Source organism: Lissotriton helveticus, chromosome 5_1 (genome assembly GCF_964261635.1).
Source record: "Lissotriton helveticus chromosome 5_1, aLisHel1.1, whole genome shotgun sequence".
Lineage (NCBI taxonomy): Eukaryota > Metazoa > Chordata > Amphibia > Caudata > Salamandridae > Lissotriton > Lissotriton helveticus.
The window spans coordinates 262493208-262511949 of NC_136065.1; the positions used below are offsets into that span (position 1 = coordinate 262493208).

General features: G+C 46.8%; 1 protein-coding gene across 2 annotated transcripts in view; it reads left to right on the top strand.

Annotated features, from left to right (window-relative positions):
* LOC144754417 (cholesterol 7-desaturase nvd-like) overlaps window positions 1–18742 on the top strand; it is a 444943-nt gene that overhangs the window by 67188 nt on the left and 359013 nt on the right. For both annotated transcript variants that reach the window (XM_078642160.1, XM_078642159.1), the window contains exon 2: window positions 6255–6443. In XM_078642160.1, coding sequence (XP_078498286.1) covers window positions 6255–6443 — 189 coding nt within the window. The remainder of the gene's footprint in view (window positions 1–6254; window positions 6444–18742) is intronic.

Here is an 18742-nt window from a genome sequence, read left to right on the forward strand (position 1 = left end):
GGGTGATTTCTGTACTATACCCTGGTCGGAAGCCATACTGGGCATTATCTAGGAGATGATTGTCAAAAATGCATTTAGATAATTCCAGATTCATTTTCTTCTCACAGATTTTAGCAGGCCTAGGTAGGCCAGCGATAGGACAATAGTTGGCCCTGTAGGTAACCTTTATATTTGACTTTAAGAGTCGAAGGATAGAAGCCGGTTTGCAGGCCTAGGGGAAGGTCCCAGTAGAGAACATATTAAAGATCTGAAGTAGGTTCCTTGTGACGCACCCCACTTTGCTGCGAAGCTACCCCAGGACGTACCCACGGCCCATTCTCCTGCCTCTCCTGTAAGTTCAACTGCATCAGGACCCTCACCAAACACACTTCCTCCACACACAGCTCCGAACCCAACAACTTGAAATGCATCCTACTGAACACCCGCTCGGTCCACAGACATGCAACCGAACTCTGGGACCTAATCGACACTGCGTCACCTGACATCGCCTTCCTTACTGAAACATGGATGAATGCATCTTCTGCCCCCGACATCGCCATAGCCATACCGGACACTTACAAGATCATTCGAAAAGACCGCACCGATCAAACTGGAGGAGGCATCGCCATCGTCCATAGAAACACAATCAAAATTACAACCAGCTCTGACGTCAATCTTGCAACCGCCGAACACCTCCACTTTCAGATCCACACCGACCCCAGGACCACACTTAGAGGAACCCTCATTTACAGGCCCCCAGGCACCCGATCTCAATTCAGCGACGACATCACTGACTTCGTCAGCCCGCACGCCCTCGCCTCCGAGAACTACATTCTTCTAGGAGACCTCAACTACCACCTTGACAACATTCTCAACAACACCACCACCCTTCTGGACAACCTGTCCAATCTCGGACTCAAACAACTTGTTGACACCCCCACTCACATAGCCGGACACACGCTCGACCCTATCTTCACCTCCAGCAAGCACATCTCCTTCGATCACACTACTGCTCTCCACTGGACGGATCAAAGCTATGTTCACTTCAGCTACAGAACAACCCTGACCCACAACCCATTCCCCGAAGAAAATGGAACAAAATCACCACCGACCAACTCCTCACATCACTCAGCCAAAACACTCCCACCCTAGCAACGGACCCAGACCTAGCGGCCACCAACCTCAGGCAATGGATTACCCACAGTGCGGACGAACTAGCACCCCTGCAAAAACACCAGTCGAAATCATCCAGCAAAAAAGCTCCCTGGTTCAATGATGACCTTAAAAAAATCCAAGAAAACATGCCGCGCCCTGGAGAAGAATTGGAGAAAAGAACCTACCTCGGACAACATGGCCTCCCTCAAGACAGCCACCCGCAAACACCACCAACTGATTCGATCCGCCAAGAAATCAGCATTTAAGGACCGTCTCGACAACAATTCTCATAACAACAAGGAACTCTTCAATATCGTCAAAGAATTCACCAACCCTCCCGCAGCATCCAACGACATCACTAACTCCCAAGACCTCTGCGATGCGCTATCCTCCTTCTTCTACAACAAAATTGCCGACATCCACAACAGCTTCAAGAATACTCCCAATGACAAACTCACCCCACCCCCTTCTGATCCCACCCCTCCAACTAACTACCTCAACTCCTGGAACCCAATCACCATTGAAGACACCATTCGCCTCATGAACTCAATCCACTCAGGCTCACCTTCTGACCCCTGTCCCCACTACATCTTCAACAAAGCTGACTCCATCATCGCTCCCCAACTCCGCGATGTCATCAACTGCTCCTTCAACTCCGCCACCTTCCCAGAAATATGGAAACACGCCGAACTCAGCGCCCTTCTGAAAAAACCAACAGCAGACCCCTCAGAGCTGAAAAACTACCGACCCATTTCCCTCCTCCCTTTCCCGGCCAAAGTCATCGAGAAAGCCGTCAATAGCCAACTCGCAGCCTTCCTTGAATCCAACAACTCCCTGGATCCCTCACAGAACGGCTTTCGAGCCAAACACAGCACCGAAACCGCCCTCATTGCGGCGACCGACGACATCCGAGCACTCCTGGACAACGGTGAAACAGTGGCCCTCATTCTACTCGACCTCTCCGCCGCCTTCGACACTGTCTGTCACAACACCTTCATACAACGCCTCAACAACATCGGCATACAAGGAAAAGCCTTGGACTGGATCATCTCGTTCCTAGCCGGGAGAACCCAGAGAGTCCGACTCCCCCCTTTCTACTCAGAGCCCACCGAAGTCATCTGCGGCGTACCTCAAGGCTCCTCACTCAGCCCCACCCTCTTCAACGTCTACATGAGTCCCCTCGCCTCCATCGCACACCAACACAACCTCAACATCATCTCCTACGCCGACGACACCCAGCTAATCCTTTCCCTCACCAAAGACCCAAACACCGCCAAAAACAACCTTCACGAAGGTATGAAAGAAGTAGCCGAATGGATGAAACAGAGCCGCTTAAAACTCAACTCAGACAAAACGGAGGTGCTCATCCTAGGATCCTCCCCCTCAGCCTGGGACGACTCCTGGTGGCCTTCCGCTTTGGGATCTGCGCCCACACCCACAGACCATGCACGTAACCTTGGCTTCATTCTAGACGCCTCCCTCTCAATGTCCAGACAAGTCAACGCCGTATCGTCCTCCTGCTTCAACGTCCTTCGCATTCTCAAGAAAATCTTCCGCTGGATCCCCCTCGAAACAAGAAAGACGGTCACCCATGCACTGGTCACGAGTCGACTGGACTATGGCAACACACTCTACGCCGGAATTACAACAAAATTGCAGAAAAAGCTCCAGCGCATCCAAAATGCATCAGCGAGACTCATATTAGACATCCCGCGCCAAGAGCACATCACCGGTCACTTAAAAAACCTCCACTGGCTTCCCGTCCACAAAAGAATTACTTTCCGCCTTCTTACCCACGCACACAAGGCCCTTTATAATCTAGGACCCGAATGCCTCAACACCCGACTGTCCTTCTACTATCCCACCCGCCCACTAAGATCATCCAATCAAGCCCTCGCCGCAGTCCCGCGCATCCGAAAAACCACCATGGGTGGCAGATCCTTCTCGGCTGCCAAGACCTGGAACTCACTCCCCACCCACCTCCGCCGTACGCAGAATCACATCTCCTTCAGAAAAGAACTGAAAACATGGCTATTCGATAAACAGTAAATCCCTCCCTCCAGCGCCTTGAGACCCTCTGGGTGAGTAGTGCGCTTTATAAATGCATGAACTTAAACTTAAACTTAAACTGATAATGTCAGGGACCATCTTCAAGATCTTTACTGGGCAAGAGTCATAAGGGAAACCTGATTTGAATTGCAAAAGTAGGGAACTCGCACTTTCTGGTGAAGTGGCAGAAAAATCTGTAAGAGAACAGTCACCTAATGTATTCCCAGTAAGGGCTTCCAGAGGATGAGGGTCCCCCTGTTCGAAGTTCTGGAAAATAGCATTTACTTTCTCTTTGAAGGCGGTAGCTAGGGCATCACAAAATGATTGACTATCAGAGGGATTGGTTTTATTTGAGACGGTCGTAAGTCTCTGAACAACTTGGAAAAGTTCTTTAGACGAATTGGAGACCTATTGATTGCCTGGGCAAAGTAGCTACTCTTTTCCTTCTTCTTTTTTTTTTCACAACAATTTTATTTGCAGGATCGGGCAAAAAAGTACGTGTGGCTCCCCACATTCAGGAGAACACCACCGAGCATTGTGTTACATGCATAACATAGGACTAAGCGTCCGACCAAATAATCAAGAGAAAGCAATTATAAGTGGAATACAACTATGCCCTCCCCTACCCCTACTTACCCCAACTACCCAACCCTCCCACCTCCACCCCTGTGCCCCCCCTACCCCCTTGCACGTGCGTATAGATAACTTCAGCATCCACTCATGATGCGATACTCGTGGCGTAATGCAAGGACTCGCAAGTAACATGCAACTAAAGATCTTCCTCCAGGTCAGCTGCTGGGTCTAGCATCAACCCCCTATACTCAGCCCATCTCTTCCATATCTTAAAATGCTTGCGGGGACAGCCACGTGCTTCAAAAATCGGTCGTTCCAGGCCCATGCAAAAGTCCATACCGGCTCTCCAGGGGAGGAGCTCTCACATCCTTCCAAGCCCGGGCCAGGTCTCTTTTGGCCACCACCAATCCCAGGAGCAGCAAATGACGTTTATAAGTGTTTCCACCAACCCCCTCTAGGATGTGGAGTAAGCCCAGACGATGAGTGCGAGGGTGAGTCCAATGCAGTACCTCAGACAGGCAGCCCCACACACCCCTCCAGAAGCCCACCAGCCTAGGGCAAGACCAGAACGTGTGGAGCAAAGTGCCCACTGCAGCTCCGCATCGCAAACACTCCGGGGATCCAATCAATCCTGCCTTCCACAGTCGCTCACGGGTGAAATAAGCCCTATGGAGAATTTTGAATTGGATTAGTCTAAATCGTATGGCAATGGCTGCCCCCCTAGGGGACCCCAGAGCCTCCCTCCAATCATCCTCATCGAGGGGGCCGATATCAGCTTCCCAAGTCGTCTTTAGCGGAAGAAGGGTGGAGGAACAATGAGTGACTAGTGTCTGATAGATGCGAGAGACTTTCTTATCTCCCAGATCACCCATAAAGACTTTCGCCTCAACAGGACTAAAGTCAGGTAGCGAAACCATATTGGCAATGCTGGGCATGAGTGCGTGGCGGAGTTGTAAATACCGAAAAAATTGAGATTGGGGCATGTTAAATTCGATTCTGAGTGCTTGAAAGGATTTGAGCGTCGCTCCGGACATTACGTGTCCTAGCTGCGAAATCCCAATCTCATCCCAGCCCTCAAAACCAGATAGGGCCGACAATTCGGGTAACAGGCTACTCTTTTCCTTCTTGATGAGATCTTTGTATGAGGTTAAAGCCTTCTTGTATACTAGGTTCATCTGGTTATCCTGGTTTTTTCTCCAATTCCTTTCTTTCTTTCCTTCCACAGGCTTGTTATGTAAGCCTCAAAGCTTCTGAGAATCAAGGAGCTGTAGGTTACTTCCTGAAAGAGCGCTGATTTTTGGTGGGAACCAGCTCCCTGAAGGTGTCCTACAAACAGTTTGTATAACTTGAGGCAGCCGACTCAGCACGTTTGGGGGGGGGGGGAGAGATCAGCTAAGGACTGTTCTAATGTGACAGTTTAATAGGATGTTGAGCTCAGGTTAATTTAATGACTGAGTGGTTACCCTGACAAGATAATCCAAATTCTTGCATCCCTGATGTTACATGCAACTACCTTTTGACCAATGTTTACGTACATATACAAAATGTTAATGTTTGGCTCTACCCTGTGACACTCTATAATAATGCCTGCACTGATAACATTTTGTTACTGTACTCTTGCCTTTTACGTTCAAATACCTAAAGTGGAAAGCTTTTCAAAGGATGTCGGCAATATAGTGTCACTCAGTAGGTCCTACATGGTATGCTGATTTGCAGTTCATGCATGGTCTGAAGCCTGTGTATATTCCGGTTTCCCATCTGTTAGTGCCCCCCTGTTTCTGACGCTCGTGCGAAAGCATTTCATGAATGTGGACTGGATGACTGTTCTCATCGTGTTGGTCAAAAGTACGGCAATACTTAAACACTTTCCCTGAATGTTTGGTGGTGCTTCTTCTGAGTTTTGGGGAAAATGTAGAAAAGCAGGCACTTTAGTGAGACCAAGACAGAATGGGAAGCGTGGATGCTTAGAATACACTGCCTCTTCCGAGACATTGTTGCCTCGTCTAGTCTTATCAAAACCAAAAAATGCCTTGTCAATATAATTATCTTGTTTCTGGATAACAAAGCCCTTAATGTATCTCTTTCCTTTCCCATCTGATCTCAGAGGGAACACAATTTGAGCCATTTTCAGCAACTGCATTACAGTTCCCCTGTCTTAGTGGTTCTAGATCAGTGAAGTATGTCGAAGCAGAACCACATTGTGCTTCCCATCCTCATGTGACATTAGTGTGAGACTTGTGTCCACCTCTCAGGCTCAGCACTTGTTTGCTGTTATAGTACTTCATCAGGTACACTGGATAATGGGAAGTAGGGTTTCTAGCAGGTTTTGCTATGGGCTGGTAATTGTGGGAAAACCTTTTTGTTTATGCTAGGGAATGATACTTCATGTGCATTTCGTCATTTTATAACAATGGTTGTATGTTTCTTACCTAGGAATTCTTGGTTGTAGAACATGTATATTTTGTAATAATGATTTTAACCTCTTCTGCTTTGTGTAGGTGAACAGGTTGCCGTGTATCGAACCCAGGAGGGACAGGTATATGTCGTGGATGCATATTGCCCTCATCTTGGTGCTAATCTGGCTGTTGGAGGCCGGGTTGTGGGGGATTGCATTGAATGCCCATTTCATGGGTGGCAATTCAATGGAGAAGATGGAAAGTGTAAAAGGATCCCATATGCTGAGAAAGGTAAATGGTACACCCTCAAATCTTATAATTTGTTTGGGATACTTATTGGCGCATTTCATTATTGTTGGCAGTGGTTCTGTTTGAGTAGAAAATACCTTGCCCTAACACTTGCTGATGGACGTATGTCCTCAAAAATGCAGTGGGACGGCACAGGTCTCCAAACTGCTCCTGTTTTGGCAATCATTCCAACTGAGGAAAAATTGAATTAATATAAATATATATATATTTCTCCAGTATTAGGGGTGTCTTTCATAGATTCACATGCTTGAATATTCCCCGTCGTCGAAGTGGGAGTCCCACGGTACATAAAAATAGCAATATTGCTAATATAACATAAATGATAATATCATAGAATAATAATAATAGAGATAATACACTGTAAAACCTCTAAATGGTAACTTCCATAGGAAGACATTACAAGAGAAAAAACTCATTTGTAACATATCAGTGTCATTATGTTGGTCCAAACTGCAGCCAATCAGGCTCAAGCACCCTCTAGAACCTTCTCCTCAGAAGCTCAAGCCCTCAGATTTTCTACCGCACGTTGTGTGAAGGGAGTCTCCCTGAGCTCTGCTCAGTTTTTCTTCAAACTTTGTCTCTTCAACTTATTTCTTCCAGAATGTCAAGTAAGAAGTCTTTGTTTAGAGCTTGCTCTTCATGTGGGAAACTACGGTTGTTTGAGAAGGACCCCCACCAAAAGTGTATTTACTGCCTGTACCCTGACCACAAGGTGGATGAATGTAAATTCTGTAGAGCTCTTCCTTCTAAGACTCTCAGAGACAGGGAAGGTCGTCTTCTTATATGGTTGAAGCGCCTCCAAGATAAAGAAGATGTTCTGTCAGACGCAGTAAGTCTTCAGTCAGGCTGTTCCACTGTCCCTTCCAAGCGTGGGAGTGTTCAGGACTTACCTTCTCCTTTTCTACAGAAGAAGAAAAAGCTGGCTTTACCTGTGGCACAATCTTCAGGTCCTATGACTTCTGTGTCAACGCCCACGAGACCTGGCTCTCAGGCGTCTTGTCCAGGCTCTATCAGTATTCTGACAGTCTTGACTCCCAGGTCGTCGACGGGCTCGTCGACGACCGTTCCGTCCACAAGATTGGCTTTGCTGTCTTCGTCGACGACCTCTGTGACGACGACGTCTGCTGCCTCATCGTCGACGATGGTGATGTCGACGTCCTCAACGTCGACGAGAGCTCCTACGATCCCGTCGACGATCCCTATTGTCTCGTCGGCGACGAAGTTGCCATCGACGAAGAAATCCTCTTCGACGTCGAAGGATTCATCGTCGACGAAGGTCCCGTCGACGTCAGCCTCTCCGTCGACCACCTCGTCGACGTCGGCTTCGTCGACGAAGAAAGCACCGGTTCCGACGACGAGATCCCCGTCGACGTCGAGTGCTCCGTCGACCAGCTCCTCGACGACGGCGTCGTCGTCGAAGAAGGCGACGCCGGTTCCATCGACGAAGGTACCGTCGACTAAGGTACCGTCGACTACGATGCCGTCGACTAAAGTATCGTCGACGAAGATACCGTCGACGAAGACACCGTCGACGAGGCTGACGTCTCCGCAGATCCCAGCAAAGAAGTCTCCGTCGACGCACGTTTCGTTGACGACGATACCGTCGACGACGAATCCCTCAGTGGGCCCTACCTCGTCGACGATGGCGATTTCCTCAGCGACATGTTCAGAATCCTTCTCAGGATTGGGTTCTTTTGCCACCATGCCTCTGGTACCACTGCCTTCCTTGACCTCTGGCAGGGAATCTTCTCTGCAGTTGCCACCTCCTGATCTCCAATTACCCTCACCTTTGATGGCTACTGATCACGAGACTGGATCTATGGGGGACGATGATAACGATGAAGCTCACAGTCCATCGGAGTTAATCATAAAATGTCAAGACTCCAGTTCTGACCAAGAGGAGGTGGAGGAAGTGGTCCAACCGGATGACCAATTTGTCCAGTTTCCTATGGCATCTTTCCCAGTTTCTTTGTTTTCAAACCTCCAGCATATGCTGGATGACTACAATCGAAGGTTTCCGCCTACCCCTCAAGGTACTCCAAGCCACGCTCCTGCGGAGGACTCCGGCCCTGCCACCCATCCGCATTCTTTGGAGCAGCCTGTTTTGCCAGAGCTTCCCCGCCCTAACCCCCCTCTTATTCCGCAACCTGGTGCGCACGAGGTTGATGAGTCGGACAGTGAAGAGGGGGAATTACACCAGGATACTGACGATGAGCAGGATCCAGATATGGCGGAATACGACGACTATCGGATACAGACACCTTCTCCGCAACAGCCAGAGGCAGGTGATTCGCCTTCCATTGATACAGCAAGCTTCCATGTGCTGATGAATAAAGCGGCGGACCGCTTTAAATTGCCGAGAGAACAGCGGCAAGAAGATTGCTTTCTCTACGATTTCAAGAACAAACCGTACAAACAAATTCACACCATACCAATCATAGAATTTGTATGGAAAGAAGGGATGAGGATTATGCACTCTCCTAACTCCTTGCCGGCACAAGTCCCTCGCCTGGAAAAGAAGTACAAGGCTCCGGCTGGTTCACCTGCTTGTTTGCTGTCACATCCCAAACCAGACTCGGTGGTCACACAGGCGGCACAGCGACGATCCCGTAATCCGGCAACTCCTCTCACTACTCCACCTGATAGAGAGGGTCGACGTTTGGACGCCATTGGGAAGAAATTTTCCACCATGTCCTCTACGTCTGTACGCGCTGCAAATGCATTGGCCATTCTAGGTCGTTTCGACAGGCAAATGTGGTCTGATATTTCCGCATTCGTTTCACTAATACCGGAAGCGTCCAGAGCGGAAGCCCAACAAGTTCTCCAGGATGGCATGAGGGCGTCAGAGGAAATGATTGACTGTGCGATTGATGTGGCGAGTACGGGATTTCGCATCCTCGCCAGTGCTGCGGCCCTCCGCCGCCAGGGCTGGCTTAAATCCACTTCTTTCCGGCAAGAGGTCCAGTCGAAGATACTCGACATGCCCTATGACGGTGAATCTCTTTTTGGCGCTCACATTGACGAGGCGCTTGAATCAATTAAAAAGGACACCGATACAGCAAAATCGCTAGTCTCCTTACAATTTAAAAAGCAGCCCTTTCGTGGCGCCCGTGGAAGAGGTTCGTCTTCCACAACTTTTCGAGGAGGACACACTCAGTACCGCCAATTCAACCAAGGCAATCAACGTTACTCCTCCCAACAGTCTACTCGCCAAAATCAGTCAAGACCCTATAAAGGAAAACCTACTTATAGGGGTGCCAACAACAAACGCCAGTGACTCTCATGTCACACAAGGAGTTGGAGGGAGAATCTCGCAGTTTTATTCCCAATGGTCTCTGATAACATCGGACCAATGGGTATTGGACATTGTTCGCAAGGGTCATGCCTTGGAGTTCACAGATTCCTCCTCATTCTCCGCCATCAGGCCCGCCACCTCCCCATTTTCTAGAATTGCAACATCAAGTTCGTCTTCTCATACTAAAAGGTGCAGTCGAAGTGGTTCCTATATCACAACAAGGGACAGGTTTCTACTCACGTTTTTTCCTCATTGCCAAGAAGACGGGAGAGTGGCGGCCTATACTGGATTTGAGGGCGCTCAATTTCTTTCTGAAACAGCAGTCTTTCCGCATGCTCACATTGTCAGAAGTCTTGCGGCTTCTCTGCAGCGGAGATTTCCTGTCCACGATAGATCTGCAAGACGCCTATTTTCATGTGCCGATTCTTCAACAGCATCGCCAATTTCTAAGGTTCAAGGTGGGCACTGTCCATTACCAATTCAAGGTGCTGCCTTTTGGCCTGCGCTCGGCGCCTCGTGTTTTCACGAAGGTCCTAGCCCCAGTCATGGCTTATCTACGTCTTCAAGGAGTGCAGATTTTTCCTTATCTGGACGATTGCCTCCTGAAATCTCCGTCTCCTCTACAGCTGGCTCACGACACAAGTCTCTGCCTACAGACTTTCGAGTCACTGGGGTTGACCATCAACGTGGACAAGTCACATTTAACACCGTCACAAAGGAGAAACTTCCTGGGTGCCATTCTCGACACGGAATTATCAAAAGCCTTCGTTTCCCAAGAACGACAGGTGAAGATAGTACGTCTGGTCACCCTCATCCGTTCAAAACAGTCAGTTTCTGTCCGCATGTTGAAGTCCTTTCTGGGGATGGCGTCGTCCTGCATCGCTCTACTCCCGAACTGCAGGCTCCGCACTCGCCCTATTCAGGAGGAACTAGACCTGCAATGGCGCCAAGTGTCAGGATCCTTCAACGATCTAGTGAGAGTCTCCTCTCGCATGAAAGACAGTCTCCTTTGGTGGAGAGAACCATCCAACCTAAACGAAGGAGTTTCCTTTCTGGCCCTTCCTCCGGATCTAACACTGACCACAGATGCATCCATGGAGGGTTGGGGAGCTCATCTCCTAGACCTTTCAATCAAAGGAAAGTGGACACCGTCACAACGAACATGGCATATCAACAGATTGGAGCTGCTGGCGATCTTCCTTGCTCTCAGATCTTTTCTGCCAGTAGTGCAAGGAGAGTCCGTGCTGGTTCAAACGGACAACACAACCAGCATGCACTACATGAACAAACAAGGCGGCACAAGATCTCAGCCCTTGTCTCGGCTAGCTCAGAAGATCTGGAACTGGGCTCTTCGTCATCGAATCTCCCTGACGGCGGTCCATCTGCCGGGGGTTTCAAACATCCTAGCGGATTCGTTGAGCAGGTCCACATCATCGACCCACGAGTGGGAGCTTCATCAACAAACTCTGGACATGGTGTTCCGTCGTTGGGGTCGTCCCCTGATGGACCTTTTTGCCACTCCACTGAATCGGAAGTGCCCCGCCTTTGCGAGCTGGCATCCTCATCCGGGGTCCAGCGGCAACGCCCTTCTCATGGACTGGAGCGGCCTGTTCGCCTATGCATTTCCTCCCATACCATTGGTGCCGAGGACGTTGTGGAAGATGCGCAGGCAACCCTGCCACTTGATACTGATCGCACCTCGTTGGCCCAGACAGGCTTGGTTCTCAGAACTTCTTCTGTTGTCCCAATGCATGCCCATTCGTCTACATCCACGTCCAGATCTTCTGTCCATGGACGAGGGCCAAGTCTGCCATCCAGACCCGACCACTCTTCAGTTATGGGCATGGAACCTGAATACCTCGAATTCGCGAATTTAGAGATGCCCCAGGAATGCAGAGAGATTCTGGCTTCTGCTAGAGCTTCCTCAACTGTTCAAACGTACAAACTAAAGTGGAAACGGTTTTGCCATTGGTGCGCAGAAGCAAATGTCCATCCACTCACTTCTGCCCCGGAACAGCTGTTGCCCTTCTTTCTAAGCCTTGCTCAGTCTGGCCTCTCTCATGCCACCTTGAGGGTTTTTCTGGCAGCTATTTCACGTTTCAGACATGATGGCTCAACCTCTCTCTGCTCATCCAGAATTATCCGACAATTCTTTAAAGGTCTCTTCAGGAAGTTTCCTCCTATCAGACGCCCGCCTCCGGTATGGCAGCTCAACGTGGTATTGTCACAGCTCATGAAGCCTCCTTTTGAGCCAATCCACAGAGCAGACAACAAGTTTCTTACCTGGAAGGTCGTTTTGCTTTTGGCCCTAACATCTTCTCGCCGTGTGAGCGATCTTCATGCTTTCACAATCAAGCCTCCTTATTTGCAATTCAAACCAGATGGAGTGTCTCTTCGTACCAATCCCTCTTTTTTGCCAAAAGTGCCTACAGATTTCCATCTGAACGAACCTGTCTTCTTGAAGACTTTCTTCCCGAATCCACAGTCACCGGCAGAACAAGCCTTCATTCCTTAGACATCAGCCGTTGTCTAAAGTTTTACATTTCAAGAACTGCCCCTTTCCGCAAATCAGATCAGCTTTTTGTAGCATATGGAAGAATGCGAAGGGGACATTCAGTGACAAAACAAACACTTGCAAGATGGCTCTCAGCAGCCATATCCTACTGTCACCAACAAGCTGGCAAGCCTTTACAGTGTCCTGTGAAGGCACATTCGACGAGAGCGATGGCGTCTTCCACCGCCTTGTTTGCCGGAGTGCCTCTACACCAGATTTGCCGGGCGGCAACGTGGTCGAATAGGCACACCTTTACCAGACATTACTGTTTGGATTCCATCAACGAGGCGGATACCGCAGTGGGGCAAGCAGTGCTTCGCCATCTCTTTAAATAAGGTGAGCCTCTGTTTCCTCCTCCTTTTTCTTCTGTGATTGCTATATGCTTTTAAGCTATGTGTTTACTTCTTGTGAAGATGCTTGCAATCCCAGTGCTAAGGAGTTACTGCTATCTATTCTATTCAAGCATGTGAATCTATGAAAGACACCCCTAATACTGGAGAAGAACTATTGTTACTTACCTGTAAACAGGTGGTTCTCCAGTATTGGTGTCTTTCATAGATTCACATGCGACCCACCCTTCCTCCCCTCAGAGGCTCTCTTCTCCTCATACGCTATTATTACTAGTGCTACGAAAATCTGAGGGCTTGAGCTTCTGAGGAGAAGGTTCTAGAGGGTGCTTGAGCCTGATTGGCTGCAGTTTGGACCAACATAATGACACTGATATGTTACAAATGAGTTTTTTCTCTTGTAATGTCTTCCTATGGAAGTTACCATTTAGAGGTTTTACAGTGTATTATCTCTATTATTATTATTCTATGATATTATCATTTATGTTATATTAGCAATATTGCTATTTTTATGTACCGTGGGACTCCCACTTCGACGACGGGGAATATTCAAGCATGTGAATCTATGAAAGACACCAATACTGGAGAACCACCTGTTTACAGGTAAGTAACAATAGTTCATATATCTGCTCCGTAGCACCAGTAACGTGGTGCACTCACCGGCGGGGGGTGCTTCTACATATGGGGGTGCTCCAGCATCACAATTACAGCTCAACTCTCCTACCCTCAAGACCTCCGTCAGGAAGAAAAAAAGCATTCGCAGGGGCTCCTCACTGATGTTTGTTCTCAGCAAACTTGCACAAACAAAATAGACGCGTTTCGGTAAAGACCTTTTTCTATGTCTACCGAAGCGCCGTAAAGTCTAACTATTTAAACATACAAGTCCTGACATTGAAACAAAAGGGTGACTTCTTCATAACCGAGGCGTCCCACCGGAGCTTAAATAAGCGCCATATTGGAGTGTCTAAATAATACACTACTCCAAAACAATACATGCAGTAAATGCGGAAATAAATCACGCCCACTAATGGGACGGCCATGTATTTACAATTGAATGCAATCAATCATGCCCTGGTTGGGCTTAATTCATCAATATCTGCAAATATATACATAACTATCAAAACCAGTTAGACTAAATGCTACCTTCAAGCAAATACACTTGCATACTATAATATGGCTCATGGCAAAATCATGATGATAAAGGGACAATTCTAAACAATGAAAATATTTACATACTGATAAATTCATAACAATAAGAAAAGAGGAAATTAAGGAAATTCATAAACATTGCAGTCAAAAATATATATTTACAAAATGTACATGCTGTCATGATGAAGGAACTCCTAAAAGGAACCATATGTAAATTTCAGCAGATTCCAAATATCAATGAGCTACAGCAGGCTCCAGTTATCTATCTCCAAGATGTATTGCAAGTTCTTCACTGCTATTGAGACCACGTGGAGTCTTAGTCTGAAGATCGATAATACATCTAGACTCTAACTTACGTAGTCTCAAAATCCTGTCCCCACCTCTGGGGTTGTTGGGCACATGGTCTAAGCAAAAATAGCTCAGAAAATCCCTGTTGCGCTGATGTTCTTTATCAAAATGACCCGCAACAGGGTATGTCTCATCCCCTTTACCTATCGCCCTCATGTGTTCGAGAATCCTGATCTTCACTGGATGAATAGTGCTAACTACATAACGTAGGCCGCACGGACACACGAGGCAATACACTGTATAAGGGGTGCTACACGTCAAAAACTTGCCAATATTTCTACGGATTCCAATACTCTGAATCTCATAGGATAGAACTCTTTTACTGGCCTTGCAGGCTTTACACTTCCCACATGGGAAGAAGCCTAGCATAGAGCCAAAACCAGGTCTCGGTTTTTCCACAAAATGACTCCTAAATCGTTTTTGAGTGATCTTACCTTCCTAAATGTAATGAGGGGATTGGATGGAAGATCTTCTGCTATTACCTCATCTGTTTGCAATATATGCCAGCTCTTTTTCATAATTCTTTTTAATTCCCTCGCATCTTTAAAGAAAGGAGTTATGAAGCGAAGCTTACCCTCACTGGTACTAAAATCACTAGGCTTAGGATCTTTCTCCTTAAGTAATTCCTTCCTAGGGATAATATTCACTCTCATATAGGCTTCATCAAGTGTTTGACTATACCCTCTCACTGTAAATCGTTGCATGCGCTCTCTAAATGCCCTTTGGAATTCGCTGTCATACAAGCTATTTCTCTTAATCCTAAGAAGTTCCCGGTACGGGTTACTCCTCACCAAATTAGTGGAATGACTGCTCAAAGCTTTTAAGACATAGTTCCCCACAGTAGCTTTGCGGTACAATCTAGTCTTGAGCTGGCCTCCTTCCACATAAATATTTAGGTCCAGATAGCTCACTGACACATTGCTGACCTCCCCGAGAATTCAAGATTGACCCAATTCTCATTCAGGACCTTCATATACTCTCTAGCGGTCTCAGCTGTCCCAGCTGAGCCATTCCACACGATGAATAAATTGATGAAACGGTACCATCTGATGATACGATTGGTCCATTCCGGATTGGCCCTGCCCCAGGCCACCTGCTCCTTCCACCAGCCTACGAACAAAAGGGGTATGGAATTTACACAGACTCGGATTGATTTATTTAAATTTACGCGGAAGCTCAAATTGCACAAGTACTTTAAGACAAAACCCAAGACTTTGAGAATAATGAGGAAAGGAGGCATTGAGTCAGTGACGGACACCTTAACTGGAAACTATCTCAACGTGATTATGGTATTGGAGGAATTGATAACAGAGGCCCCGGATGATGCACCAACGTCTGTTAGCCGTACACAACAATTGGCAGTTACAGGCATAGAGCAAAGTGGAGGCTTTACTTCTTTTAAACCTGCTTCACAATTCTTTCCCCAAATGACATTTGACGCTATCGATATTTTTGCGGAATCGGTCATTAAAGATCTGAATAAACAACACCGCAAACAAAGATTCAAAGGAGGCCTTAATACTACAAAGGAGAACTTTTCATTTAAACAAAAGCAGGCCCTCAAGAATTTGAGTATGGATCAAGAGATAGTGTATACGCCCTCTGATAAGGGCGGGAACATTGTTCTCCAAACATGGAAGAACTATGAGAATGAGGCATTACGCCAACTCGGCATTAAGGAGACATATATACTGTGATCAAAGTTGATAAATATCAGAAAAGCATTGAAGATTATCATTCCCTGATTTCCAAATGGCATAAGAAAGGATTGCTGGAAATGGATGAATTTTTATTCCTGAGACTGCTGAATCCCACTATCCCCACCTTTTACCACCTGCCCAAGGTGCATAAGGACAAGAGTGCCCTTCCAGGGAGACCAATCGTGGCATTGCAAGGCAGTCTTACTGAACAAATGTCCATTTATGTTGACTTTTTACTTTTACCTCATGTAAAGGTCTTACAGTCATACATTAGGGACACTAAAGACCTGTTGAGTAAATTAGAGTCCTTGCAGTGGAAGGAGGAGTACACGATGATGGTCCTTGACATCACTAGTCTGTACACTTCAATAGACCATGAAGATGGCTTGGTTGCTATGAAGCACTTCCTGGGGAAACGTCCATTGAAGTACACTGGACACAGTTCACTGGTTCTGGAATTTGCTAAGTGTTGCCTGGTAAATAAAAAAAAATAGTTTCAGACTCGACTGTATAGACATTTGCGTAACAGCCTTCGATCATCATTCATAATCGAGCCATAGTGAGCGGTCAATATTCTTTTACAATGTTTTAGCACTGCGCACAATCAAATAAAAAGGCCACACTCACTAATCCTACCATCATCAACTGTTATATTGTACTTTCCCTCTCTTCAGACATTAATGCATTTGGTCCTGTATTTCACCTCAATCCTAGGTTTTATCACTTACTTAATCCTATATCCTATATAATCCTATATCATTCAGGTCCAAATAGGCAATCACGTGCATTACTGTTATGACCCAACCACATGCCCAAGAGTCAGATTCTGACAGAGTAAACTGCATAAAAAAATAGTTAATGCAGATAGCTAACTCTTCATTGGAGTTGTCCTAGAGGTACCTTAGTTGGTAAGGAGGTTATGTTTCTAGAGTCTAGAATTCCCAGGTCCCTGACCCCACCACCCCCTTGTTCATTGGGAAGTGTCCAATGTATCCCAAAGAACTGCAATTGCGCTTTTGTGTATCTCCCAAAGAATGTTTCATTACTGGGTAGGTGGGGGCTCCCTGTTGGTAATGTCCCACATGTGCTCACTTTCTCACCTAGCCTATCGCCACTGCTCGTTCCCACCATTTGCAGCAGCTTGTACATATTTTTTTGCTAATTTAATCTATTTTAGTTCAACTGAATGACCATAGCATGATTTAATAATCATATGTTAGAAGCAGTTAAAAAAAGACTTCTAGTTGTGAAATATCACTGTGTGGTGCAGTCCATTGAGGGAGTTATTAAAAAACCCATATTAAATAATACTTGAGTGGACGTAAATAATTTTGAAAAATAAATCTTGGTCTCTGATGACTTAACTTGCATGAATGGTAATTATTCTGCTGATGCTGTGAATAAACGCTTGTTTCAATGGCAAACGGGTAAAATGTCAGATTATGCATTTTCCCCAATAAGTAACTTTGCATCAGACTTGAAATAAAATGATGATAATTAATCTTTCAGAGGAAAATTCAGGAGAACTAGTGCAGATTGTTATATTTCATGGGCAGTTGAATGTTCAAGCATCTAATGCATGCTTCTGGTAGCGCTTTGAATCAGTCCTCTGGAAAGCTCAGAATAGTGTAGAAATGGTTTAAAATTGCAATAACATTAATATTTGACCTTTCTGGGCAAAGATCTTCTCGTTCTAATGCCTCATTTTTCAACCCTTTAAACTGAATATAGACAAGAAAATGGGAAATTAAATTGCAAATTACACAAGATTTAATTAAAAAATTGTGAGGTTGAGGATCTGTGGTTGTTGTAGGAGGCGATAATGGATCAGGCAATTAGAATGGATGTGGAAATGGTGAGGCAGAGTGGAGGAAGGCAAGAAAGGAAGCCAGAAGTAATGAGTTTGGGGATTAACAAGAGGTTGCCTAGAAAGAATCCAGTCTTAACTGCTTGAGTTCTCTCGGATGGGAATAACTTTTCAAGTTGAACTGGTGCCTTTCACTCCACACTCTGCCGTCCTAGTGTTGACCGTGTTGAACGTCACTGATGAGTAGCAAAATCAGGGCTCCGTCGTTGCTTACCAGGAGGAGGACACCGTTACTAGACCAATCAATAACAAAATTCCTGGATTTGACATGCTTCACCAGGAGCCAATAGCCAACTACTTGTGTGTACTATGACACAGCATGGTATAGTTGAGCAGGTGATATTAGCCAAGAGTGAGCTATGTTAATGCTTGTGGCAGAGAAACAAACGTGAGCATAGGAAATGCCGCTGGCCGCGCGACACGAAGGGGAGCTAAGCGAGACAGCATCTTAGTCCCACATCCCGCGCGAGCAAAACGGTGCGCGTCAGCTCATGAGCCGCCCCCTTTCATGCGCGTCCAATGGGCGTGGGTCACCGGGTGGGAGGGGCGGCCCCAAGGGGTTTAAAGTTAGCGCGGCAGCGAGGCTCGGTCTTTCCTGCCGTCGCGTTTCCTGGGCTGCTCTGCGCATTGGATCGCCCGTAAGATGACCCACCTTATTGCTACTTGTTGTGCAAAATAAACCTGCACCACTGCATTCCCACAAATCTGTCTCATGAGTTTCCTTGGTATGTAAGAGTTATGGTGCACAGAGTGGAGCGAGCGCTGGTAGTGTGGGCACTATAAGCAGCGCAGTCAACGGGATGGTGGAGGGTGGGAGAGGAAAGAGTAAGAAGAAAAAAAGCAAAATAGGACCTCATTCACAGTGGCAGCAATGGAAGGACGCTAATCAAGATGAAGCAATCATTACTTGGTCAATGCACTGCTCGAAAGAAGAGGAAGTGAGGCCAGCATGTGCAGGGCAGCAAATGAGTGGCAATTAAACCAATGAATGGAAAGCAATGGGAGTGCTCCAAGCTCATTG